This window comes from Myotis nattereri (genome assembly GCF_964212035.1).
Source record: "Myotis nattereri genome assembly, chromosome: 1".
Taxonomy (NCBI): domain Eukaryota; kingdom Metazoa; phylum Chordata; class Mammalia; order Chiroptera; family Vespertilionidae; genus Myotis; species Myotis nattereri.
In genome coordinates this window covers 64,932,968-64,960,548 of record NC_138075.1, presented here as the reverse complement: position 1 = coordinate 64,960,548, position 27,581 = coordinate 64,932,968, and the positions used below count along the sequence as shown (strand labels likewise).

Genomic DNA, 27,581 nt, shown 5'->3' with positions numbered 1-27,581 from the left:
CCCCGCCCCGGCCCCTCCCGCCCGGACGCCCGCCGCCAGGCCCCGCCCCGCGCCCCGGCCACCCGGCGGTTACCGGCTGGTCCCGCCCGCCCGACGCCAGCGCCGCGCAGCCAATCGGCGGCTGCCACACTGCGGCCCGAGCCGGGCGGGGGTGGGGACGTCCGGCTGCAGGTCCGCCTGGGCTAGACGCGTGAGCACCGGCCGAGGGTGCGTGGTAGCAGGTCCGGTCCCCGCAGGCCCCGCCGAGTCCCGACCCTCCGCCGCCATGCGCCCCCGCCGCCTCGCACTGCTCCCGGGCGTGGCGCTGCTGCTGACCGCGGCCCGCTGGGCCGGTGCCTCCGACGTGCTGGAACTCACGGACGACAACTTCGAGAGTCGCGTCTCCGACACGGGCTCCGCGGGCCTCATGCTCGTGGAGTTTTTCGCCCCCTGGTGAGGCCACTGAGCCGGGAGAGGAGGGAAGGAGGGCGGGCCGGGCCGGGGACGGAGGCCCGGGAGCGGTTGGGCCTGCGCGGCGCCGGGCCCTCCCCCCTTCCAGCGGCCCGGCTGCGGCCGGGGAGTTTCCCAGCCGCGGGGACCCGAGGCACCTCGTCGAGAGCCGAGAAGTGGGTGCCGATCGCCGTGGGGCGAGACCCGAGAAAGAAAACCCCGAAGGAGGCCCCTCTCGCGCGGGGCCACAGCCTGATCCCGTGCGCTTGCGGCACTTCCTATTTGCGGGGGGTTTAAAGCCACCCCCGGCCCCCGGTGATGGGCACCTTGGCAGTTTCTGGGCGGTCCGTGGGAATGGTCTCCCTGCTGCAGACTAGGCATCCCGAGGCCTTACATTGGGAGGTAACGTGTCCCCAAGGGCAGAGGTCCGGGCTGCCGGGGTGCTTCCTTCCCTCCGGCCCCGGGCCCCGCAGCCATGCGTTTCTAGCCAAGGTCACTCAGTGGCTGCAGAATGGCCCGAAGTGTGTTCTTGGGGGAGCCATTATTTTGTCCATCGCATGGTGCACACTTTCTCCATTACGCTGATCACTTACTTCCCAGCAGCAGAATCCGGTCACACACACACACACACACACACACACACACACACACACAGTAGGTGAACAAGAGTCATTTCGTCAGAACCTGCCTAAATTGTCCGTTTTAATTAGGATTTTTTTTGTAAATGCCAAAAACTCCAATTAGAAAGTAACCAGTATTGGAGGAATACTCCATTGCGGGGTGATTTAACTGAACAAGGGTTTACATTTCGTAGGATAGAACTAACTTTAGATAAAAGGCTGGAGGTGGGGGTAGGGAACGAATAGGATTTCTGACTCAGTAATAAATCTGAGTTTCCTTTTTTGTGTAACCCCCAAGTCTTTACCACAGAAAACTGCAAACCGTGAATTATCACAACACATGAGATAGCTCATCCTATCTATACCAATTCAAAGTGCTTAATTTTTCCATCCCTGCCACAATTACCCTTAAGTAAAAACTACCTGTATTCCAAAGTATCAGTAATACTAACAAAGCATAGCTTTCACTTCTAACTCTGACCTTCACTGCAGGGGCTCCACTGACTTGTTGAGGGTTACTGGAATTCCTGTAGTCGGTGAAGATCACCTAGAAAATGGTTCTCAACCTTAACTGCACATTAGAATCACCTGGGAATCCGAGGTGATTCTAATGTGCCGCCAAGGTTGAGAACCACTGACCTAGAAGGATGTGCTAAAGGCAATGAATTTGTTTTTAGCTTGTGACAGATTTTGTGTCCAGGGCACTCCTATGGCTAACTGGCCGTACTGAGTACCCATCATAGGCTCATCTTTAGACTCACATTCTCTCTTAGAAACAACTCTTCCCAGCCATGTAACCGTGCTGCTAACTTTAAGGGGTTGTCCCGTCCCTTAGCATGGCCGGATAGAGTTGTTGCAAAACTGGGTAGTGCTTTAGTGACTGCAGAGATCAACATGAAGTGAGTTGCTGGAGAATTGTGAGCAGTTAGACTTAGTTTAAAGCATATTTTTTTAATGTTTTTATTGATTTTTATGGGGAGGAAGGGAGAAGGAGAAAGAAGCATCAATCTGTTGCCTCTGACCAGGGACTGAACCCAGAGCCTGGACGTGAGTCCTGACTGGGAACCCAACCTGTGACCTTTTGGTGCACTGGACCGACACTCGACCAACTGAGCCATATCAGCCAGGGCTAAAGCAGATTTTCCCCCCCCAATTGAAGGTGTTCTTCCTACTTTAAATTGTTACATATGCTTCCCTGTGAACTGCATATCCCATCATTCACTAAATTATTCCAAAAAATTGGGTGGATCTCTGCTGCAGTATCCACTTTGAATTGGTCTGGAATGTAAGGTCCTCCACAATGCCAACAAGAAGGATCAGTTTTCTGAATAACTAATTTGGAATCAAGGAAGTCTGTTGATAATATCCTTATTTCTTCATATTCAACTCTTATTTATTTATTTTTTAATCCTCACCCAAGGATATGTTTTTATTGATTTTAGAGAGGGGGAGGAAGAGAGAGAGGGAAGGAAAAACACTGATCAGTTGTCTCCCATATGTCCTCCAACTGGGGATTGAACCCAAAACCTAGATATGTTCCCTGACTGGGAATCAAACCCGCAACCTTTTGGTGTGCCTGCCAACACTCCAACCAATTAAGCCACACTAGCCAGGGTTCAACCACTTTTACTTATGAATACTTAACTTGGAAATGTTTTTTGATGCTCCTTTGTACAAATCAAGAGAATGAGCTCGCAACTTAGGAACATTAAGAGAATCTAAGAGTAAATGAGCCTATTTTGAGCAGGTTCTTTTTCTGGTTTGCTTTAGGATATTTTTTCACTTTCATTTTACAAGTGAAAGTGAAAGATTTCTTTGTAGTTGATTTTTAGACTAATATTTCCTTTATGGAGTTAATCATCTATGTAATTTCTAAGACTGGATTTCTTTAGGGAAAATAAATAGCACTATTTAAATGTTTGTGATAATTTCTGAAAATTCATTGATCAGTCTTAAGTATGTTTTAAGTCCTCAACTACTTATGTTGTAGATTTGTGCCCTACCCTCTAGAATGGTAGTATTAAATAATGACTTTTGATAATACAATGTGTCTAAGCAGCAGTCTCCAACCTTTCGGCCCTCAAACTGTGAGGGCCGAAAGGTTGGTGACCGCTGGTCTAGGGTATAGAAAAAGACTGTGGATAGTATGAAATGGGATATTTAATATAGGGTGGGACAAAAGTAGGTTTACGTTTGTGAGTACACAAAGCACAGAGTTTATTCTTGTATTATTTGTTAATTTTTTTTTAATCCTCACCCGAGGGTATGTTTTCCATTGATTTTTAGAGAGTGGAAGAGAGGGAATGACAGAGAAATATTGATGTGAGAAAAACATCGATTGGTTGCCTCCTACAAGTGCCCCAACCAGGGGCCCGGGGCCAGGGAGGAGCCTGCAACCGAGGTATGAGCCCTTGATTGGAATCAAACTGGAGTCCCTTTGGCCTGCAGGCTGACCGACGCTCTGTCCAAACTGGCTAGGGCTAATTGTATTATTTTACATGCAAACAACTATAAACTTACTTTTGCCCCTGTATTTTTTTTTTAAATATATTTTATTGATTTTTTTTTTTTTACAGAGAGGAAGGGAGAAGGATAGCAAGTTAGAAACATCGATGAGAGAGAAACATCGATTCAGCTGCCTCTTGCACGCCCCCTACTGGGGATGTGCCCGCAACCCAGGAACATGCCCTTGACCGGAATCGAACTTGGGACCCTTGAGTCCGCAGGCCGACGCTCTATCCGCTGAGCCAAACCGGCTAAGGCTGTATTTTTTTTATACATGCTGATTCCTTTACTTAGAATTCCTGCCTCTGCACAAGGATCTCAGACACACACTCGCAAATTATTCTCAACAAAACTTAACTCACTTCCTTCCCTGAACAACTAACTGATTGCTCCCTCTTCTCTATTGGGACCTAATAATACTGCCTCACCCATGCCAGACTGGTGTTCCTTAGAAAAAGAACTATATCAGTTTTTCTGTTAGAGGCATGAAGTGATGATGATTGATGATTCTTGGGTGAATATATGTTGGGATTTCATTATTAACAGCTAAGTGCCATCCCTGAAGGTGGATGTGACTTGTTTTTTCATATTATCAAGGAGTGAGTGAAAGAAGTAGTGGTTAATCTTGATGCTCACCTTCAAACTCCACCTGAGTGTCATTTGTCAGAATCTAAATTGTCAGTTTTTTAAAAATATGTATTTTTATTGAATTCAGAGAGGGAGAGAAAGATAGAAACATCAATGATGAGAGAGAATCATTGATTGGCTGCCTCCTGCACACCCCGGAATAGGCATTGAGCCCACGACCTAGTCATGTGCCATGACCAAATCCAACTGTGACCTCCTGATTCATGGGTCGATGCTCAATCACTGAGCCACACTGGCCAGACTAAATTGTCTGTTTTAATTAGGATTTTTGAAGAATGCCAAAAAATACTCTAATGAGAAAGTAACCTGTGTTGGATAAATACTCCACTTCCAGGTGTAAATGCTTTAGGATAGAACTAACTGAAATAAAGACTCAGGATGGGGGAGCAAATAGGATTTCGGGCGGAGTAAACCTGAGTATTGTTTTTGTTTATTTTAATTTTTCTCTGATTTAATTTTCTCTGAAAAGGTAAATTCTGCATGATGGTAAGAATGTTTGCTGAAAGAAAACTGATAAGTATAAACTGATTTAAGGGACAGACACTCAAGATAAATTGTACTGGAAATACAATAATGAATTTTGGCCTAATAACCCTCATGCTGTCCTATAGCAAAACACTAAAATTCATGCAACAGACAATTTAGTGACATGAGGATTTTTTTCTCCTGACTTCCTGGGAAAAAGAAATTGAGAATATACTGTTTTCTTCTGTTTGCTTTCATAATGAATTATTCTTGCTTTTGGCTGACTTTCCCAAACTGGGTATTGTTTTTTATTTAACCCCTAAATCTTTACCATAGCAAACAACTTTTTTAAGAAAATAGTTTGCTCATTTTTACAGTTGATCTCATTTATTTTTTTGAAGGAGGAAGGAAGAGAGAGAGAGAAAAAAAAGAAAGAACAAAATATCAATTGGTTGCCTCCTGCATGTACCCGGAGCTGGGATCAAACCCCCACTGGGTATGTACCCTAAGTGGGAATTAAACCAGAACTTTTTGGTGTATGAAACGATGCTCCAACCAACTGAGCCATACTGGCCAGGGTAACAATGGTTATCAACCCATGGAATAGCTCAGTATATCCATGCTAATTAATTTTTCAACCCCTGCCACAATTACCCTTATTAAAACTATATTTAAAAGTCTCAGTAAAAGTAGGTTTACAGATGTAAGTACATGAAATACAGAGTTTATTCTTATTTATTAATTTTTGTATTTTCCATGGAAACAACTTTTGCCCCACTCTGTAACTTTCACTTGCTTCTTACTCTGGTCTTCACTGCAGGTGCTCCACTGACTTGTTGAGGGTTACACTAGAAATCCTGTAGTGAAGACAGTTTGAACCAGAAGGATGTGCTAGAGGCGATGAATTTTGTTTTCAGCCTTTTTTAAAAAAAATATATTTTATTGGTTTTTTACAGAGAGGAAGGGAGAGGGATAGAGAGTCAGAAACATCGATGAGAGAGAAACATCGATATGCTTCCTCCTGCACACCCCCTACTGGGGATGTGCCCGCAACCAAGGTTCATGCCCTTGACCGGAATCGAACCCGGGACCCTTCAGTCCCCAGGCCGACGCTCTACCCACTGAGCCAACCCGGTCAGGGCTGTTTTTAGCCTTCTTGACAATAACTACAAAGTCAACAGAAATCTCTCTTCTGTTTCTTCTTTATTCTCATTGCTACCATGCTGGACCAAGCTTTCATTTCTGCCATGTGAAATATATTATCTCTAGGTGGCATTTTTATCTCTGCTTTCCCCCTTGGTCAGGCCTGTAATATTGCTGGCTGATGTAGTCTTTATACACATAACACATTATCTCTTAATAGCAAAAGCCCTTCACAGTTCTCTGAATGTATCATTCTCACTAGTAATTTTGTCTTTGTTTTACTGTTCCCTTTATCTAAAATATTCTACCATGTCCTTGCTGAAGCCTTAAAGGCCCAGATCCAAATCTTACTCCCTTTAACATACATTTTTTAACTTTTGAAATTTTATTGTGGTCCCAAAAGCCTGGATTTCTCAGATAAATTGGTTATTTTATGGTATTAGATCAACTGTAATTTGTGTATTTTGCTACAACCAAAGTACTCAAAATTTTAATTTCTTATGCAATAGTAAAGGAATATAGAAGATATAATGAATAATAGCATATTTCAGGCACATCTAAGATACCACTGATTGAGAGAAAAATTATTTTTTTGAAAATATGTTTTTATTGATTTCAAGAGAGGAAGGGAGAAGGAGAGAGAAAAAAATTGATGAGAAAGACATCATCAATCGGCTGCCTCCGGCATGACCCCTACTATGCTCTAACTAGGAATCCAACCGTGACTTCCTGGTTCATAGGTCGGTGCTCAATCACTGAGCACACTGGCTGGGCAGGAACCGTTATTTCATGTCTTACAAAGAAAGAAATACTACCATTGAAGCTTTACTGATTGGAAGACACATTCCAGTTTCAAATATGGTAAAATGTGCATCTGTAAAATGCAGTATAAGGAATACCATTTATTCTACTAGGTCTAACAAAAAGACCTGTACAGTTGAAGCCCCCTGTGTACCCCTTCCCCATCTTATGCACTCCCCCATCCTGAATTTGGTATTTATCATTTGGTCCTTTTATACTTTTAATGTGTGTGATAATATGTGTGTGACCCTAAGCAACAGCTGATATAATATTACAGTCTTTTTTAAAAAATATCACCTTTTCTTCATTTAAGCTTTCTAATGATTTTTTAATAGAATTCCTAAAGACCTTGAAGAATATAAGCTCTTTTAGTTCTTTGTTTTAAACAAGTTTTAGGGGCAAATGCTTCCATGTTGCTTATTCATCACTTACATTTTGAGACCTGGCTGGCGGGGCTCAGTGACTGAGCGTTGACTTATGAACCAGGTCACGATTCGATTCCCAGTCAGAGCATATGCCTGGGTTGCAGGCTCAATCCACAGTGTGGGGTGTGCAGGAGGCAGCCTATCAATGATATTCTGTCATCATTGATGTTTCTATCGCCCTCTCCTTTCTTTGAAATAAGTAAAACTATTTTTTAATAAATTTTGAGACTTGACTATGAAATATATCAGCTCAAGTTTCTTCTATGTTTCCTTCCTTTGCTTTTCTTATATTATTTGTGCTATTTGAGGAGATTACAGAACTATTCACCTTCTCAAAGTAATCCCTCTGCAACCCATTGGCTTTTGAAGAGATGATATACAGCTAGTGCTAGCTGTACACTAAGAGGAGTATGTTACCCCTCTCCCCCCATTGCATATACAGTATATTTATGTCACTGTTAGGACGGTCAGGCAGAGGAACAGGTGTTTCTGATGGCCCTCTGGGAACATTCTAATTGACAATGTTTTATTCTCATCAGTTCTTGTAGCCAGGTGAATTGTATAGCTATAAAAAATCAGGCCTACACACTTTTTCCTTTTTTAAATGTATTTTTATTGATTTCAGAGAGGAAGGGAGAGGGAGAGAGAGAAACATCAATGATGAGAATCATTGATGGCTGCCTCCTATGTGCACCCTACTAGGGAATTGAGCCTATATAACCCGGGCATGTGCCCTTGACCAGAATTGAACCTGGGACCCTTCAGTCCTCAGGCTGACACAATACCCACACTGAGCCAAACCAGCTAGAGCTGGCCTATGCTCTTAAATATGTCATTCAGATGCTGTGATTCAGTTGAGGGTGGGGGAAAACCTCCAGTGAGTTGTTAGAGTATCTATGACGAATGAGTACCTTCTGGGCTTCATTCCGCTATCCTCTCAAACTGGGTTTCTGGTCAAAAAGTCATATTGAAGGGATGGAGAAAAAATACTTGATGGTGATTCTTACTGAGTCAGTATTATACTTGGAACCTTACAGGTTTCAGTCACTATATATATATATACTAGAGGCCGGGTGCACAAATTCGTGCATGGGTGTGGTCCCTTGGCCTGGCCAGCGATTGGGGCTGATCAGGGCCATCTCACCCAGTCCCGATTGGGGCCGGCCAGCCAGGGGGAGGGACGGCAGGAGGTTGGCCGGCTGCAGGACGTTGGCTGTGGGAGTGTACTGACCACCTGGCTGGCCGAGGGGAGGGACCGTGGGAGGTTGCCTGTGGGAGTGCACTGACCACCAGGGGCAGCTCCTGCATTGGGCGCCTGCTCCCTGGTGGTCAGCACGTATCACAGCAATCGGTCGTTTGGTTGTAATGGTTACTTAGGCTTTTATATATAGAGATTTTTTTTAATATATATATATTTTATTGATAAGGGAGAGGGGGGGAGAGAAACGTCAATGATAAGAGAGAATCACTGATCAGCTGTTTCTTGCAGGCCCCCACTGGGGATCGAGAGACAAACTGAGCATGTGCCCAGATCGAATTGTGACCTGGTTCATAGGTCAGCACTCACAATCTCTGAGCCCCAGGCAGCCCTTTACCTCTTGAATGTGGAGGATACTTTTGACTACCACTTTCAGGACTCCGTTGCACTTTTATTGAGAAAATAGATGTTGCTCTGGACTCATCTCCTATAGAATCAACCTTAGTCTGGAGATAATACTTTTATCTTCTGAGAGCTTTGGTTTACCCTAATTACTAATGGGGGTTGTTCAGATAAAGCAGCTACTAGTTCTGAAGTAGTATAGTTTGGGGTTCTTCCTAGAGAAATAAAGTTAGACTTACAGGATTAAATTGAGAATTTGGCTTTTTTTTTTTTTTTAATATATCTGTATAGGTGTGGACACTGCAAGAGGCTTGCCCCTGAGTATGAAGCTGCAGCTACTAGATTAAAAGGAATAGTCCCATTAGCAAAGGTGAGTATAGGTGGATTCTTCATTTTAAAAAATAAGGTGGGGTGTTTTTTTTTTAATGTGAGAGAGAGGAAGGAAAGGGAGATAAAAAAATAGCGATGAAAGAGAAACATCAGTCGGCTGCCTCCTGCATGCCCCCAAGTGGGAATCAAGCCTGCAACCTGGTCATGTACCCTGGCCAGGAATCAAACTGGTGACCTCCTGGTTCATGGGTCTGCTGCTCAACCATTGAGCTACACAAGCGGGGCAAGATTTGTTTTTAATCGTCACCTGAGGACAGGGGTCCTCAGACTTTTTAAACCGGGGGCCAGTTCACTGTCCCTCAGACCGTTGGAGGGCCGGACTATAGTTTAAAAAAAAAACTATGAACAAATTTAGCAACAGGCAGTGGCTGCAAAAACACCCGGCCGGCCGGATAAATGTTTTCGGCGGGCCGTAGTTTGAGGACGCCTGCCTGAGGATATGTGGGGTGTTTTGTTTTTTTTATTGCTTTTAGAGTGAGAAGAAGTGGGGGGAGGGAGAGAGAAACATCCAACTGGAGTGGAACCCACAACCTGGGTATGTGCCCTGACTGGGAATCTATCCCACAGCTTTTTTGTGTATGGGACGATGCTCCAACCGAGCCACCTGGCCAGGGCAAGAAATGAGGTATTTTAAATAATAGTTTGTAAAATTAATATTTCCTCTACTCTTATGTTGCTAAGAGAGAACATTAGTTTCTGGAAAAATACACAGGTGACTATTGTATCAAGTATAGTTTCAAACTATTAAAAGTAGTGGAACTAAGGGAATTATTGACAAAAGAAACATGAAAAATATGGTCACTACGAATTAAGAGGAAATACGGAAAGTAAGAGTACAGTAGTCAAGATTAGAAGAAAATTATTATTGAGTAAATAATTCCTTATACTATCATGATAGTCACGATGTGGAATAGGAAAATAACATGAGGATGTTGATTATTGGTCTACTATAAACTTGGTATGTGCTTTTATAATCAAAGTAATGCTTCCAGAATTTTTCATTCTGTATTAAACCCATACTTATTCCAGTCTTAAAGCTCACATCTCAGCCAGTCTCAAATAGTTCATCCATATTTATTTGAACTCTTGGAAACTGCTTTTTTTTTTTTAATTGATTTTTAGAGAGGGAGGGAGAGAAACATCGATGTGAGAGTGAAACATCAGTTGGCTTCCTTCTGCATGCCCAACACTGAGTATTGAGTCTACAACCTGGGCATGTGCCCTGACCGTCTTTCGGTGCATGGGACAGCGCCCAGCCAACTGAGCCACACCAGCCAGGGCAGAAACTGCTTTTAATCCTAATGTTTCTATAGCAGCTTGTCATAGAAAAAAAGAGTTTGGTTTTAATTTAATTTCTGTCTTATGTAGCTATAGCCTGTATTACTTTTCTGAACCTCAGGATTCTATCAAGTGATTAAATAGATGGAAATTGCCCTCTTCTTCATTAGTATCATTAAATGTCATGTTACAGTTTAGCCAAGATTCATACTAGCTCAGGTATTCAAGTATTGGTAACTTTCCTAATAACTAGATGATTTGCCAAATCAAATTATACTCCACCCCAGCTAAATAGTATGTACACCTATCCATGTATCCTCTTGATGATAATCATTATCAAAATAAGCCACTGTTACTAACTTAAGTGATTTATCCTTCACATGTTCTGGGGCAGGAAAAAGGTGGAGACCATTTTAGACAATAGAGACTCCAAGGGCAGAATTTAAATTGTCATTTGTGTGTTTTGTATGAGGCCCAGGGATCTAAATTTTAAAGATTTCCTTAGGTAGTTCTTATGTAGCTAGCCCAGCACCAGTCTGCCTTTAAAATCTAATGTTCCGTGGCATGTATGTCAAGAATTATTTGATCCTTTATGACTTGACCAATCTTAATATTTGGAAATATAGGAAGAACCTGTAAGCAGGCATTTGGATAACAAGTGGTTTATACATTTTAATCTTTAGGTTGATTGTACTGCCAACACAAACACCTGTAATAAGTATGGAGTCAGTGGATATCCAACCCTGAAGATATTTAGAGATGGTGAAGAAGCAGGTGCTTATGATGGGCCCAGGACTGCTGGTAAGGATGCTTGAAGTATTCTGTTCTTTGTAATGTGAACAGGACAATTTTCTATACAACATACTTTCGGTCTTTAAAATTTATCTTCTAAGAGGTCAGTTTGGTAGCTAACAAAAAACTTTTCTAAATGAACAGATTATGTAAGTAATATAGAAAATACTTGAACTTGAGTTATAAGATCAACTAGGCATTTTTTCATTTGACAAATATTATTGAGTACTCTGGGCCAGGTATTCTGGACATTCTAGGTGCTCAGTATTTATTGATAAACAAAACGGACACAGTTCCTCCTCTTGTGATGCTTACATTCTAGGAGATGAAAAGAAGGCAACAAATAGGTTTAAAAATACTTAGAGGTATCTACCACTTCACAGCCATTAGGATGACTACTATCAAAATAACAAGTGCTGGTGAGGATGTGGAGAAATTGGAACCCTTTTGAATTGTTAGTGTGAATGTAAAATGGTGCAGCTTACTATAGAAAACAGAATGGCAAGTTATTAAAAATATTAAAAATAGACATCATATGACCCAACAGTTCTACCTGGGTATATACTCAAAAGAATTGAAAGCAGGATCTCAAAGAGATACTTGTACACCCAGGTTTATAGCTGCATTAGTCAACAATAGCAGAAAGGTAGAAGCAACCCAAATGTCCATCAGTGAATGAATGGATACACCAAAAGTGGTATATTAATAATAATAATAAAAAATTATATATCAATGTGTACATCATACAATGATATACATGTTTAAAAGGAAGTTAGGACATGAACGACAAAATGGTTGAACCTTGAAGACATTATGCTAAGAGGGATAAGCTAGTCACAAAAAAGACAGATATTGTGTGATTCCACCTATATAATGTTCCTACAGTAGTCTAATCCATAGAGACGGAAAGTAGGATGGTGATTGCCAGGGTCTGTGGGGAGGGCAGAATAGGGAGTTACATAATCAGTGGAATTTCGTTCTGCAAGATAAAAACAGTCCTGGAGGTTGTTTGTATAACAGTGTGGATGTACTTAATGCCACAGAACTGTACGATTAAAAATGGTTAAGATGGTAAATTTTATGTTGTATATTTTATCACAGTTTAAAAAATTTTAATGTTACCCTGGCTGGTATGACTCTGGATAGAGCGTCAGCCTGCGGACCAAAGGGTCCCAGGTTCGATTCCGGTCAGGGGCACATACCTCGGTTGCAGGCTCCCCCCCGGCCCAGGCTCTAGTCAAGGCTTATGCAGGAGGCAGCCAGTCGATGTGTTTTTCTCACAGCGATGTTGCTCTCTGTCTTTCCCTCTCTCTTCCACTCTCCCTAAAAGTCAATGGAAAAATAGCCTCAGGTGAGGATTAACAACAACAAAACAAAAATTTTAATGTAAAAAATGTATATGGATAAGATAAATTCAGCTAGTGGTAAGAGCATGAAAGGAGGAAAATAAGACCAGTGGATGTGGTCTTGGGAGCACCTCATAGTTAGGTGATGAGGGAAGTAACATTTGAGCTGAGACCTGAGTGACAGGAAGGAGCCAGCCATGAGGAAATCTGGATCAACCTCTAGGCAAAGGGAAAGCCAGTGCAAAAAGGCCTTACATATAACTGAGCTTGGTGTACCCAAGGCACAGGGACCATGTGGCTTGAAGGCTGACAAAGACAGTTTTATCTTGAGTCTATCAAGTCCAGGCATATTTTACCTTTTATGATGGTAAACTAATAGGAAAGAGGTTCAGTTTGGGCATTTTAGGTGACGTGAAAATTTTTCAGTGTGATTGTTACCCATGCACAAAGCTCTACATAGCATGACCCATTCCTAATTCTGAAGACTGCTTCACTTTAGGACTTTTGTCCTGGCTGTATTCATAGCCTGAACTGATCTTCCCCGTGTTTGCATGGCTTGCTCCTTTTTCAGATCATGGCTTAAATTTTACCCTCCACCTCCCCAGGCTTTCCCAGAGCGGAAGGAAAAGGGAGAGAGAAATGGAAACATCAATGAGAGAGAATCATTGATTGGCTGCCTCCTGCACACCCCACACTGGGGATGGAGGCCACAACCCAGATATGTGCCCTGACCTGGAATCGAGCTGTGACCTCCTGGTTCATAAGTTGACGCTCAACCGTTGAGCCACAGCGGCCGGGGTAGAGATGTCCTGTGAATTGCCAACTCCAAGAGAGCGGAGACCTTGTTTGGTTTATATACTACTCTGCTCCCAGCGCCTCCACTGGCACCAGTGGTGGATACTCAGGAACTCTTTAATGCAGGAATAAATATTTTAGCCCAACTGGTATCATTTAGTCAAAACTCCAAATTTTTTTCATATTCTTTTTTCTGAGCTTAAAATCATTAATGAAGAACCCATGTTACCATTCAGATTTTATTAGTTTTATTTAGGGTAAAGTCAGCAATTAGAGTTTAGTTAATATGGTTTTTCTAAAGTTGGACAAGTCTTAAGAAAATTGTAGATAAACCCAACCAGAATGCTTCTAGGCAAATATTCTCAGTTGGACTTGCAACTTAGATTTTTTTTTTTTTTAACTTGAAAATTTCTCAGCATTTGACTGGGAGGTGAGATGTTTGGCTACTTAGGATGGATTATTTTGTTCATGTACTCCTTTAAGAACTATACTGTTTGCCTTCCTACGTATAGTGGTTATTCAGTGCTCCCACTATACCTTCCAGAGCATTTAAATACTCTTGGAGAAAGGTAACACTTTTCATCATAACCCTGAATTAAAGTTTTTATAATAATTTATATTGTGATATAGTAATAGCAGTCCCCTCAAAGACTAAACAATTCATTCCAGTTTCAACTAATCTATTGATACAACCCATCCTCTGTGAGGAATGGAGGAAAACATATGTAAGGGGGAAGGGGGATTTATGAGAAAATCAACCTTACAAAGTAAGGTAGTTAAACAGTATTGTGTCTCAACCAGTTAGCAAATTATTGGAGTACTTAGAAGAGAAAATGGGTGGAAGAGGTAGAATGTTATGGAGAATTGCACTGTCTCTGGTCTGTAAGCATTTTGAACCTATGAATGGTTTTAGCAGTCCCCAAAAGAAAGTAGAATAATGGTCTGTCAACTAGGTTTTAGGATAAAAAGATATTTTTGTGTGTGGTTATTACGTCTAAATTATTTTATTTAGCCCATTTCACCTCAGTAGGAAAGTATGATTTGGGTGGATCCTGTAGGTAGAATGATTTTACCTGTATGTAGTTAAACTCCTGTTCAAGCTTGCCCAGTCATTGCATTTTCTGCTTTTAAATTTTAGTAAGACTATAAGTAAGTCTTTGTGCTACTTGAGAATAATGGAATTGTTATTATCTGCAAAATGATGTTTCTTGAACTTATGTGCTAGGTATTATTCTTAAAGCTAGGTATATATCAGCAAAACAAACAAAAATCCCTGCCGATTTGGAACTTACTTTGTAGTGGGGAGAGAGAGATAAAAATATTAAGGATCAAGTATATTAATTAGATGGGTGAAAAGTTTTGTAGAGGAAGATAAACAAGAAAGAGATAAAGGAACTTTGGAGGTTGAATAGGTTTTAGTTACAATAGGATGGTCGGCGAAGGCTTCATTAAGATGATATATGAGCCCAGCCGGCGTGGCTCGTTGTTAAGCGTGGACCTATGAATCAGGAGGTCACAGTTCGATTCCTGGTCAGAGCACATGCCTGGGTTGCAGGCTCAATCCCCAGTGTGAGGTGTGCAGGAGGCAGCCAATCAATGATTTTTACCATTGATGTTTCTATCTCTCTCTCCCTTTCTTTTCCTCTCTGAAATCAATTAAAAAAATAAAAAATAAGATGATATTTGCGTAAAGATCTAAAAGAAGTAAGGAAGGAGCCACATGGATATCTAGGGAAAGAGTGTTCTAGGCAGAGAATTATATTCACAAAGTCATTATTTAAATTTGTACTGTTGTAAACACTTCACTACATCACTAATAGGGGTATAAATAAGCAGTTTAACAATTATAAATGCATGTACTGCTCTAGCTGGTTCGCTCAGTTGTTACAGCATTGGCCCTCGGATTGAAGGGGCTCAGGCTTGATCCCTGGCCCTGGTCAGGGCACATGTGGGAGACAACCAATCGATGTGTTTTTCTCTCTCTTTCTCCACCTTCTCCTTCCCTTCCACTCTCTCTATTCCCATAGAAATCAATGGGAAAAATATCCTTGGGTGAGGATTAAAAAAAAAAAAAGAAAATGTTGTTTATTTTAGAATCATTTATAGCAGCAAGAAATTTGAAACAAATGTCCATCAGTTGTTTCTGGTTAAGTAAATTTTGGTACATCTATACAATTAAATGCTATGTATGCATTCGTAAAAAAGATTGAAGGAGTTCCATGTACATTGACATAAATTGTCTCTAAATTATGGTAAATGACAAATAAAATACAGAACAGCATATATGTATGCTGCTGTTTTTTTTTGTTGTTGTTGTTGTTTTTTAAATATATCTTATTGATTTTCTACAGAGAGGAAGGGAGAGGGATAGAGAGTTAGAAACATCGATGAGAGAGAAACATCAATCAGCCGCCTCCTGCACACCTCCCACCGGGGATGTGCCCACAACCAAGGTATATGCCCCTGACTGGAATCGAACCTGGGACCCTTCAGTCCGCAGGCCAACGCTCTATCCACTGAGCCAAACCGGTTAGGGCTATATGCTGCTGTTTGAGGAGAAAAGAAAGCAAAGAATAAATATATAATTATTTGTTTATGTCTAATATATCTGGAAAAGTATATAAAAAACTGAAATCTGCCAAAACCGGTTTGGCTCAGTGGATAGAGCGTTGGCTTGCGGACTGAAAGGTCCCGGGTTCGATTCCGGTCAAGGGCATGTACCTGGGTTGCGGGCACCTCCCCAGTAGGAGATGTGCAGGAGGCAGCTGATCGATGTTTCTCTCTCATCGATGTTTCTAACTCTCTATTTCTCTCCCTTCCTCTCTGTAAAAAATCAATAAAATATATTAAAAAACAAAAAAACAAAAAAAAAAACTGAAATCTTATCCTATGAGGATGAAACTGGGTGAGTAGGGACAAGAGTGGAAGACAACTTCTTTGTATACTCTTGTGAACTTTGAATCATGTGAATGGTTGGTTACCTTCTCAAAAGTTATAAATGTGTTACTATAATCTTTCATCTTATCCTTTAAGATGGAATTGTCAGCCACCTGAAGAAGCAAGCAGGACCAGCTTCAGTTCCTCTTAAGACTGAGGAAGAATTTGAGAAGTTCATTGGCGATAAGGATGCTTCTGTAGTGGGTAAGTAGCAAATATTTAATTATGCCACAGAATCATTGACTTGCTTTCAAAAAAACTGTATATGTCTGAGTAAACAACAAAGTTTAAACAGTTTTGGTAACATTGGTGACAGTTAAAAATACAACCCACAGAATTAGCTCAGCATTTCTATAATGGGGAAAAAATTGGTGTTTTGAGTGTCTTTGTTCTTATAGATATAAAAATGTAATTTCAATGGAAGGGCTGAAATAGGAATATCTTCAGCTTTTTCTACCATGTCTTAAACTCTGAACTTAAACTCAAGTAATAGAGTAGTTATGACTGAAAATAGGGTTTTAAGGTGGCAGGACACAAGTAAATAATAGACCTCTGTGTCTGCTATTTTCACAATCATGGGGAATTTAAAATTTAAGATCACATTGCTATGTATTTATTTTTACAGCTATCTTTGCTTTCCCAAGTGTTGCAGTATCTCATTTTATCCTTAAAATAACTTGAGCCAATTCTACGTGTTGGGTGTTCTTTGTTTTGTTTTATATGTGTAATACATTTGACTAAAGAATCAATTTAAACATATAAGCTGTGTTTGTGCTTCTCTCAATCTCCTAATATTATAATAAAACTGACTTTCTGGGACTAGAAGATAGTTTATAATTTAGATTTGACTAAAAGCCATTTATCATCTGGATTTTACTGATTCAGTATATTTTACAGGGAGTTAACCACAAGCAGACATTTATTAAACATTTGTTTCATTCACTTTTCTAAACTTGAAGTTTCTAAAGAAAAGACAGAAAAAAATATGGTGAAGTGATTTACCTTTATTTTGACATACTGCCTTATTTAATCCTGAAACTTTAAGGAGTTAAGCAATTTGCACAAATAATTTATTTAATTGTGAAAAACTAAGACTTGAACCCTGACAAATCCTCTATTTTGGCTTATTCAAAAACCTTTTAAAAGGTACAGAAAGAATTCTCATCCTAAGGGTTTTGTCAGATTTCCAAGGTAGTCATGGCAGAGCAGACCCAATCCTCCTGCCTACGTTGCTTTGCTTGTCCATAATGGAATAAAGGCTTTAAAAAAATAGAATTTAGCCCTCGCTGGGTAGCTCAGTTGGTTAGAGTGTCGTCCCGATATGCCAAGATTTCGGATTCGCTCTCCAGTCGGGGCACATACAGGAAACAACCAATATGTATAAATGGGTGGAACAACAAATCCGTGATTGATGTTTCTCTCTCTACCCTTCACACTCCCCACCCCTGACCCTCTAAAAAATTCAATTTAAAAAAATAGAAGAATTTAAAAGTTTTGAATTATATCTCGGCACTTACTAGTTCTCCCTTGTGTTTGACATTTCTCATATAGGTTTTTTCAAGGATTTATTCAGTGAAGCTCACTCTGAATTTCTAAAAGCAGCCAGCAACTTGAGGGATAACTACCGATTTGCACACACCAATATTGAGTCTCTGGTGAACAAGTATGATGACGATGGAGAGTAAGTGTCTGAGATGTATGCCCTTGTAAATCTGTGGACCAAGTGCTACTGTGTGAACTGGTGATTTTTAATGCTTGACTGTTTTTTAAAGATTTATTGAGCTCTTGCTAGGCATTAAGCTAAGTTCTGGACACTGTTGCAACCTTTGAGGGCATCTAGTAGGTAGAAACAGTGGATATATGTAAAAATGTTAAGTGTGTAGTGAGCATTATAGGTGTTATGATAGACATATGCTGGGTGGAGTGGAATTACAAAGGAGAGGGGTGATTTTATTTTCTTCTGGAGCCCGAGTAGTATCAGAAAAATCTTCCTAGAGGTGAGGCTTGGTGTGTGTCTTGACAGATGAATTTTTCCAGGCAGGTTATGGCAGTTGGGATAAAAATTATTCCAGATAGAGCAGCAAGAGTGCTGGCGATGAAATGTAAAACAATCTAGGCATGTTAGGACTTGTAGTAACAAGTCATAGTGGAAGGTAAGGTTAGAGAGCTAAGAAGCGACCAAATTATAAATGTTAAGTGCCATACAGAAGAATTTAGATTTTATATTTTAGACATTTGAGCTCCATTGGAAGACTTTGGGTTGAAGAATAATGTTATTAATATTGTGTTTTAGGAGAAAAGTCACTGGCACCCATATGGTGGTGGTTTGAAATGAGAGAGATGGCAAGGCAGTCAAGAGAGTAAACTAAGGGTGACATCTGAGAGTAAAAATTAAGGTAGTATTAGGGGCAATGAAGAGGAAGGACTGAGCAGTAAAACATAGGGCTTAATCCCTATGTGTGAAAAGGGGAAGAGCTAGATTCTAGGTTTCTAAAGTGTCTGGGCCCATGACAGTCATCATCAAGCTAGGAAAAAAGACAGAAGCAAATTGGGGGGTAACGATTATGAGTTCTATTTTGTCACAGTGAATTTGAGGAGTTCATGTGACATCCAGGTGGTGAAGACCCAGTGGACAGACAACTGGATAGATGAGACTAGAATTCAGGAAAATTCCTGAGCTAGAGATAAAGATTTATAGGTCATCCACATATGAATGATTATGGGAACCATTGGACTAGATAAGATCACTCACGATGAGCACATAAAGCTTTTTAAAAGTGTGCCAAGGGCTAGTGTTACTTAGTCATATTTAACAAACTATGTAGTGTTTACTGTGTCATTTACTGTTAACTCGTTTAATTCTCTTAACAACCAGATGAGACAGATCTATTACTTTCCCTGTTTTACAGAGGAGAAAACCCTCAGAGAGGTTAAGTAATTTTTCTAGCTTTACATAGTAAGTGGCAGAACTGGTATTTGAACCTAGAAAGTCTGGCTGCAGAGTTGGCAGCCTTGATCATATGGTTCTGCCTTTTAGATTGAGAGACACCAGGTCTATAAATAAAACTGGAGCCATTATGGCTCATTAAGGACACTGTGTGTCAGCCTTTTAACCTTAGATTTGTTCATTGTGGCTGCCTCTCACGCTCCCATTTAAATTGGTCTACCAGCACCCGATTAAAAGTTTTACTGAAAAGTTTGTGACATCCTTATATGAAGATGTCTTAAGGTGCCCTATTCACATTCTTGCTTGCCAGCATGTATTTGTAAACTTGGTTTATTGGTATAAAGAAATCTAGAACAAAGGAATTTTCAATGAACTCAAGCCAAATATTATAATTGTATACCTACCTATAGAATATTACAGCTGGGAAAAATCTTAAAGATATTTTCTCTAATAAAGTAATTTTCCTTCTGTGTAGGAGAGTGGCAGGACAAGGTACCTTCCAATAAGAGCAAACTCTGCTTTATTGTATTGCACATATTGGGGCTTTGGAAGGAGTTGTTTGTATTTGTTATAGTTTTTAAAGGTTTAAACATTAATCATCTACTCTAACCCCCTTTTGTACTGATGAAAGAGCTGAAGCCCAGAAGAATTAAATTGATGCCTGGTGCAGGGTCTTTGAAATAGTGGTAGAGCCGAAACCGGTTTGGCTCAGTGGATAGAGCGTCGGCTTGCGGACTGAAGGGTCCCAGGTTCGATTCCGGTCAAGGGCATGTACCTGGGTTGCGGGCACATCTCCAGTAGGAGGTGTGCAGGAGGCAGCTGATCGATGTTTCTCTCTCATCGATGTTTCTGACTCTCTATCTGTCTCCCTTCCTCTCTGTAAAATATCAATAAAATATATTTTTTTTAAAAAAATAGTGGTAGAACTAGAATTAGAACCAAGATCTCATAACTTTTCAATCCAGAGTTTATTAAACCCTTAAGCCCAATTATTACACTTGAGATTAAGGTAGTTAGCATCTTAGTGTTGATAAGAAGGTCATGTTGCCAAGTCTGTGGTCCCCAAAAAGAGTCCTTTTGTGCTTAAATGGTGATAGTGAAAGTGGCAGCAAGAGTCGATAGTCTGAGCTTTAAATAAAAGATGGGAGACGGTTCTGCTGTCTACGTACTAAGACTTTTTTTTTTTTTAAGAGGTATCACCTTGTTTCGTCCTTCACATCTGACGAACAAGTTTGAAGACAAAACTTCGGCATATAAAGAACAGAAAATGACCAGTGGCAAGATTAAAAAATTTATCCAGGAAAACATGTGAGTACCTCTTTATAACTTGTTTGGGATTTCTTGGCTTCATTATATATTGTATTTCTCAGTTATTAAACTAAGCCATGTTTTGGATTAAATAGTCTCAGTCAAGGGATTATAATAATAATAGTTGAAGTTTATATTAAAGCAGTAACGTGTGAGCCCTAGAACTCCATTGTCCTACAAGGTGTATCGCTCAGTACTTGTCCTATATGTTGAAAATTTCTTTTTAAGTTCTGTCCGTTACTTTGTGATAATTCCGTAATACGAATATAAACCTACCAAATTTGATAATGTATTATTTCATTTCAGTTTTGGTATCTGCCCTCACATGACAGAAGATAATAAAGACTTGATACAGGGCAAGGACTTACTTGTGGCGTACTATGATGTGGACTACGAGAAGAACGCTAAAGGCTCCAACTACTGGAGAAACAGGTAATGAGGGTCGTGTTCCCCTTGTAAGCAGGCTTCCCCCGGCAGGGTGTAACAGTCCCTTCTCGCCGTCCTGTTACCATGTGTGACGGGAGCGCGGGTGAGAATGAGAGCAGTTCACAAGGACAAATAACATAACAAACTATTTCTAAAATCTGTTGGATGTATCTTCCACAGGCATGCCTTTGCCTTGTGATACCGCTGATTCCTTCTCCAAGTAAAAGATGCAAATGTGATTCTAAAATGTACTCTAAAATATTGTGCCTACTTACCCATTGAGACTCAGTACATTTTAGCCTTATAAGCTTTCTTTTCAGATTAGTCAATATGCCTGCAATATTTCAGTGTGTGTGTGTGTGTGTGTGTGTGTGTCAAGATTCAGTGGGAATGAACTGTTTGATTGGGCACCACCAGTGAAGTTTAGTGGCACATTAGAGCGCACCATAATCCTGTGTTAATGCCCAAGGACACAAGTTCAGACTGATTCCTGGGGGCTGCATGGACTATAAAACTTAGTCTTTGCTTTCTAGACTCTTACTTCTTGGTTTCAGAAGTGCTGTACCACCCTGTTGTAATCTTGGCATAGGCATAAATTTCTCTTGTTTCCCACAGGGTGATGATGGTAGCAAAGAAGTTCCTGGATGCTGGACACAAGCTTAACTTTGCTGTAGCTAGCCGCAAAACCTTTAGCCATGATCTTTCCGATTTTGGTTTGGAAAGCACTGCCGGAGAAATTCCTGTTGTTGCTATCAGAACTGCAAAAGGAGAGAAGTTTGTCATGCAGGAGGAATTCTCGTGAGTTACACGTTAGCATGGGTTTGGGATTTGATTCTTCAAGGAAACTATTAAGCCTTTTACACTACTGAGAATTTATAAAGGTGAATGTTCAAATGTAACACCTTATGACTCACTTTTCTCAATTAATTACAGGTCCTTACTTTAAGGATCATGATAAATAATAATGAAAGATGGCAGCTTGGAATTCTTACATGATTGTTTCCACCCTGCCATTAGAAATAGTACCATAAAGAACACTAGACAATCTCTTTGAAATTTATGTAATTTTAGACCAATATCTTCTCAACCTACAGAATATTTTTTCTTCTTGTAATAGCACATTGGCCTACAGTAAACTCAGGGAAGTGGAGAGGTCTTAGGTCCCCAGATAATTTTGACTTTCATCTTCTGAGACTTTGGGAGATCAACACAAGCGAAAATCTTACTTGTGAACGAATCAGTAAAATGAGATTTCATAAATAGGCACTGTTCTCTAAAGCAACAAAATAAAACTGGTCCTTAGGTAGAATTGAATTTTCAGAAGACCAATGTGTTCTTTTCTGCCCTTTAATCCACAAAGAACACACTAGAAATACGAAGAAGTGATTGGTTTTTTGTTCAGTCAGTAGTCCTGAATATTGAGAGATAAGAGTGCCCCCCCCCCATTTTTTTAAACTTCCGATTTCATTCTAATCTTGAAATTAAAGCTAAAATATGGAGAAACTATTCGAAGAAATTGCTTTTAATCCTCTCAATGATGGGAATAAATTAACCTGACACTTGCTTTCCAATTGGCAGGCGTGATGGCAAGGCTCTTGAGAGATTCCTGCAGGATTACTTTGATGGCAACCTGAAGAGATACCTAAAGTCTGAGCCAATCCCAGAGAGCAATGATGGGCCCGTAAAGGTGAGGTGCTCATGGCCTCCCCAAGCTTGTACGCAGCCTCTCCTCATTTCTTCCAAAAATGCTGGGTCTAAGTGAAGACCTTGTTAGTTACCATGTTTTTATTTGTCCTCACTTCCCCCCCCCTTCTCCACCTCATACATAAAATAAGCATTGACAGAGCTCATAATGCTCAATTGGGGCAGGACTATAAAACCTCCATAGAATTTTTTGGTGGTATTTATATCAGAGCTAGGTTATTCTTTGGGACAGAGCAAGCTAACCCCTAAGAATAATTTTAAGATTATTTTAAGGAAGGATTGGGTAACACTTGTTTCCTGTGACTTCCTGAACATAGGAATGAATTGGTTTCTGGGAATGACAGCATCCTTTTTTTTTTTCTTTTCTTTACTGGTTGAAAAGGTTGGTTCAATTTTTTTTTTTAATTCTTTATTGTTGAACGTATTACATATGTCTCCTTTTCCCCCCACTGACCTCTCCCAACCGACAGCATCTTTAATACAGTCTATAAATGTGTTTTGGGTTTCAGTGACATCACATCAAATTTGAGAGGGATTAGAACACATCAGATTTGAAAGGGATTGGGTCCAGAAACAAATATAACTTGTGAATTTATTTGTCAGCTCACCTTACCAACTAGAGAATCTTCTATGTTTTCTAGGTAGTGGTAGCAGAGAATTTTGATGAAATAGTGAATGATGTAAATAAAGATGTGCTGATTGAATTTTATGCTCCTTGGTGTGGCCACTGTAAGAATCTGGAACCTAAGTATAAGGAACTGGGAGAGAAGGTAAGTCTGAACCATATGCTGAAGATGAAATTTGAGCGGGGATGTTGACACCTGTGTTTAGCATTGGCTAGTTAGTTACCTTATCTACTCTTTGTTCACTTTCTCTTGATTTCCCCCTAGTGTTTAGCCTGAGCAGTGCCTCAAATACCTGTCCTGAAACCACTCAGACTCGCCCGAGCTGGTTTGGCTCGGTGGATATAGCATTGGCCTGCGGACAAAAGGGTCCCGGGTTCAATTCCGGTCAAGGGCATGTATCTCAGTTGCAGGCTCCTCCCCACCGGGGGCCCTGGTTGTGTGTGTGCAGGAGGCCACCAATCGATGTTTTTCTCTCACATCAATGTTTCTGACGTTCCCTCTCTCTTACATTCTCTCAGAGAATCGATGGAAAAATATCTTCGGTGAGGATTAACAACAACAACAAAATAATAATTTTTAAAAAATGTTTAAAAAATAAAACCACTCAGACTCAATCTAGATTAGTGGTTCCCAACATGGGGCATACGCCCCACAGGGAGGCAGTTTGATTTTTAAGGGGAACAATGGAGAATGAGTTAATAAGTGAATTTTTGCCTTTCATATGGTTCTAGGGGCCCTCATATACAGTATATAAATATATATTGCACATATTTATGCATTTTAGTTCTCTATTATGTTTTGAAACTTTATTTGCTATTTTTTCATATCATTTCATATTATTATTTTTTAACAATGTCTAGTGATTTCTTTCTCAGTACTTCAACTGTCCTTTTGTTCTTTTATTTTTCTCTTTCATGGATGCCATGTTCTTTGGAAGCTTGTTTAGACCTTTTAGATTTTCTCCACATGAATTCACTTTTTGAGTAATAAGAATTTATGTCACAGGGAGGGCATCAGGATTTTAGAGATGCTTAGGTGGGGCATGGCCAAAAAAAGTTTGGGAACCACTGATCTAGATTATGGTTAAAAGTGTACATGCTGCCCTGTCAGTATTGCTCAGTGGTTGAGCATCAACCCATGAATCATGAGGTCCCTAGTTCAGTTCCCAGTCAGCACATGGCCAGGTTGCAGGTTTGATCCCCAAGAGGGGGCATGCAGGAGGCAGCCAATCTATGATGTTTCTCTTTTTCTATCCCTCTGACTTTGCCTCTCTCTCTAAAGAACAATAAAAATATATTTAAAAAATATATATCCAGGCTTCTGAATTTTGGTAATGGTTTATATGAAACCATTATGTTCCTTCACCTTAAAACACTTGGCTTAGCCTTTACAGTGTCTTCTTTCAGCGTGATAGTTTTGAAGGTGGCTATGTATAGAGTCTTAATATGGAACCCAGAGAGAAAAGGGAAACTTGTGAAAGGCAAGACACTATGTGCAAGTGATAACTACTCTTCTTGTCTGAGCAGCAAAACTTATGTAGGTGTTTTAAGATGTGATTGTTTTAAGTCCTGAATTGACTGTCTCTCAGTCACTGAAACTTGAAACTTAAAAATCTAACCTTTTTATTAACAGCTCAGAAAAGACCCAAATATTATCATAGCCAAGATGGATGCCACAGCCAATGATGTGCCTTCTCCATATGAAGTCAGAGGGTAAGTAGATTAAAAACTAATAAAAATGTGTAGCCAATTGACCAAAAAAAAGCCATTTTTTTTATTGGGTATAGTTTGGGGAGCCCTCATATTCCAGTTGAGCACAGAACCACTGATGCCTTCCCTGGGTTAGAGTTCTGCAGCATGGGCCTACATGACTGTCACAGATTTTGTGAACGCTCATATTCCTGAGTTTTGGTCGGATGTTACCCTAGCCATTGATGGAGACTGCTGTCTGGTCAGATTAGAAATCATGGCCCTAGCCAGTTTAATTCAGTGAATAGAGCTTTGGCCTGCAGACCAAAGAGTCCCAGGTTCAATTACGGTAAAGGGCACATATGTTGGTTGTAGGCTCCTCCCCAAACCAGGCCCTGGTCAGGGCGTGTGCAAGAGGCAACCAATCGATGTGTTTCTGTCATATTGATATTTCTCTGTCTTTCCCCTCTCTTCCACTCTCCCTAAAAATCAATGGAAAAATATCCTCATGTGAGGATTACCAAAAAAAAAAAAAAAGCCTGAAGAGAAGTTACTCCAAGAAACAGTTATTAAGGACATATACTAGTATGACAGAGTTACTCAAACCGAAAAGTAGTCAACTCTTTTTCTTTTTCTTTTTCCTAGTTTTCCTACCATCTACTTCTCTCCAGCCAACAAGAAGCTAGATCCAAAGAAATATGAAGTAAGTGCATTGTCTCAGCTCTCCACAAATAAACACACACATACTCACACAAGCTTGTACATATCTAGCTCTTTAATTATATTTATTTAACTGGAAACTTTTTCAACTCTCGTCAATATATGTGGTTAATGTGCTTTTACAAACTCAAAAGTCTTATTGGGGGTTGGGGGGAAACCCAGGGTTCTTTAAATGATTAAATTTTTATGGTAATCTTTCTGTTTTCAGGGTGGCCGTGAATTAAGTGATTTTATTAGCTATCTACAGCGAGAGGCTACAAACCCCCCTGTAATTCAAGAAGAAAAACCCAAGAAGAAAAAGAAGGCACAGGAGGATCTCTAAAGCAGCAGCCAAACATACCACTTTATAAAGGACTCTTCCACCAGAGCTGGGAAAACCATTAGGAAGGACTGGTACCCATATGGGATTATTACCTCTCAGGGCTGAGAGGATAGATGGATATTATCTGAATCCTGTTAAATTTTCTCTAAACTGTTTCTTAGCTGCACTGTTTGTGGAAATACCAGGACCAGTTTATGTTTGTGCTTTTGGGAAAGATTATTTGTGTTGCTGGGGGTGGGGGGAATTAAGTTGGGGGGTTATTTTCTAATTTTTTTTGTACATTTGGAACAGTGATAATAAAAGAGCCCCCTTTAAACTGTCTTTTCCATGAGATGGGAAACCAACGGTTCTCTAGCCCAGCACTGTCCAGTAGAACTTTCTGTGATCATGGAAATGTTCTATAACCTTCATTCTCTAAAACATGTAGCTATTGAGAATTTGAAATGTGTCTAGAAACTACACATTAAGTTTTTATTAATTTAAATAGTCACATATAGTGCTAGTGGCTACCATCTCGGTCAGTACAGCTGTAGACCAACTATTTTGACTCCATAGTTTCCACCTGTAAATCCTTTCCAAATTTTGTCTCTATCCTTACATGTTTATTGCCCAGGCCCCTAGTTGGGTAATTAGAACAGGTGAGGGCCCTTTCTTGTTGGAATCTGTTTCTGACCCTGTCTGTGCCTTAAGGATGGGTTGCTGTTTGTCCTTGCCATGTAGCTGACCGTGTTTATACCTCCCAAGAGCTGTTGTTTACCCATTAATGCCCTACGTGGGTGTGGCATCAGGTTGGGGTTCCATCCAAGTTGTTTCAGGAATTGCTGACACTGCTGGGTGCAGCTCTCTCTCAAAGCCCAGGGTGTGGCCTATTAACTTTCCTTTCCAGTGGACTGGGAAAGGCAGTATCATTCCTGGTTGTGAATGAAGCATCCACTTTCTTATACAACAATGAGGAATGCATTGAACCATTTCCCCTCATCCTTTTTGTGAGCACATCCAAATCCTATCCGTAGTTATAGTTTTCAGTCACTGAATATTTCCAGATAGGTGCTCTAATAGTAAATGCTCTTCACCTCGATGTTTAGAAAAGGAGAACTTGCGCTAGCTAGTTTTGCTCAGTGGATAGAGCGTCAGCCTGTGTACCGAAGGGTCTTGGATTCTGTTCCAGGCAAAGGCACATACCTTGGTTACAGGCTTCATCCCAAGCCTGTTGGGGCGCATGTGGGAGCGGGGGGGGGCGGGAATCAATGTGTCTATCTTGCATCAATGCTTCTCTCTCTGTCTCCTCCCTTCCACTCTCTCTGAAAATCAATGGAAAAATATCCTCAGGTAGGGATTAACAAAAAAAAGAACTTTTTTCCTGCTGTCATCTCTAGTTGTCAATTGTAAGATGGATTTGGTAGAGACTTATAGCAAAACTAGAGGCCCAATGCACAAAATTTGTGCACGGGGGCTCGGCCCTCGTAGCCCCAGCTGGCCCTCACAGCCCCTGCTTAGTCCGGATGGTCGTCTGACTGTTTGGTCTAATTAGCATATTAGCTCTTTATTACATAGGAGGCTATTTATCAGGATCATCCATAGTGCTTTGAAGAAGTAAAGCCTAACCATAATCTTGGAGATTCTAATTCACAAGACCTGGGTTGGGATTTGGATATCTAATTTTTTT

At 40.4% G+C, this 27,581-nt stretch overlaps 1 protein-coding gene across 1 annotated transcript; it reads left to right on the top strand.

Annotated features, from left to right (window-relative positions):
• Positions 1 to 149: 149 nt before the first annotated feature.
• On the top strand, positions 150 to 27,253 carry PDIA3 (protein disulfide isomerase family A member 3). Its single transcript, XM_081113898.1, has 13 exons — positions 150 to 432; positions 8,928 to 9,006; positions 10,988 to 11,105; positions 16,271 to 16,378; positions 17,726 to 17,855; positions 20,313 to 20,429; positions 20,736 to 20,861; positions 21,471 to 21,653; positions 22,434 to 22,542; positions 23,201 to 23,329; positions 24,818 to 24,897; positions 25,519 to 25,576; positions 25,802 to 27,253. The coding sequence occupies exons 1-13, from the start codon at positions 266 to 268 to the stop codon at positions 25,913 to 25,915; spliced, it is 1,518 nt and encodes a 505-aa protein (XP_080970024.1). The 5' UTR covers positions 150 to 265; the 3' UTR covers positions 25,916 to 27,253.
• The last annotated feature ends 328 nt before the right edge of the window (positions 27,254 to 27,581 follow it).

What these genes read in the sequence shown, in the direction of transcription:
- PDIA3 (XM_081113898.1), top strand. Translation starts at nt 266, where the DNA reads ATGCGCCCCCGCCGCCTCGCACTGCTCCCGGGCGTGGCGCTGCTGCTG. An exon ending in TGATGGGCCCAGGACTGCTG is followed by an intron (nt 11,106 to 16,270) that starts GTAAGGATGCTT and finishes TTATCCTTTAAG; the next exon opens with ATGGAATTGTCAGCCACCTG. An exon ending in AAATTTATCCAGGAAAACAT is followed by an intron (nt 20,430 to 20,735) that starts GTGAGTACCTCT and finishes ATTTCATTTCAG; the next exon opens with TTTTGGTATCTGCCCTCACA.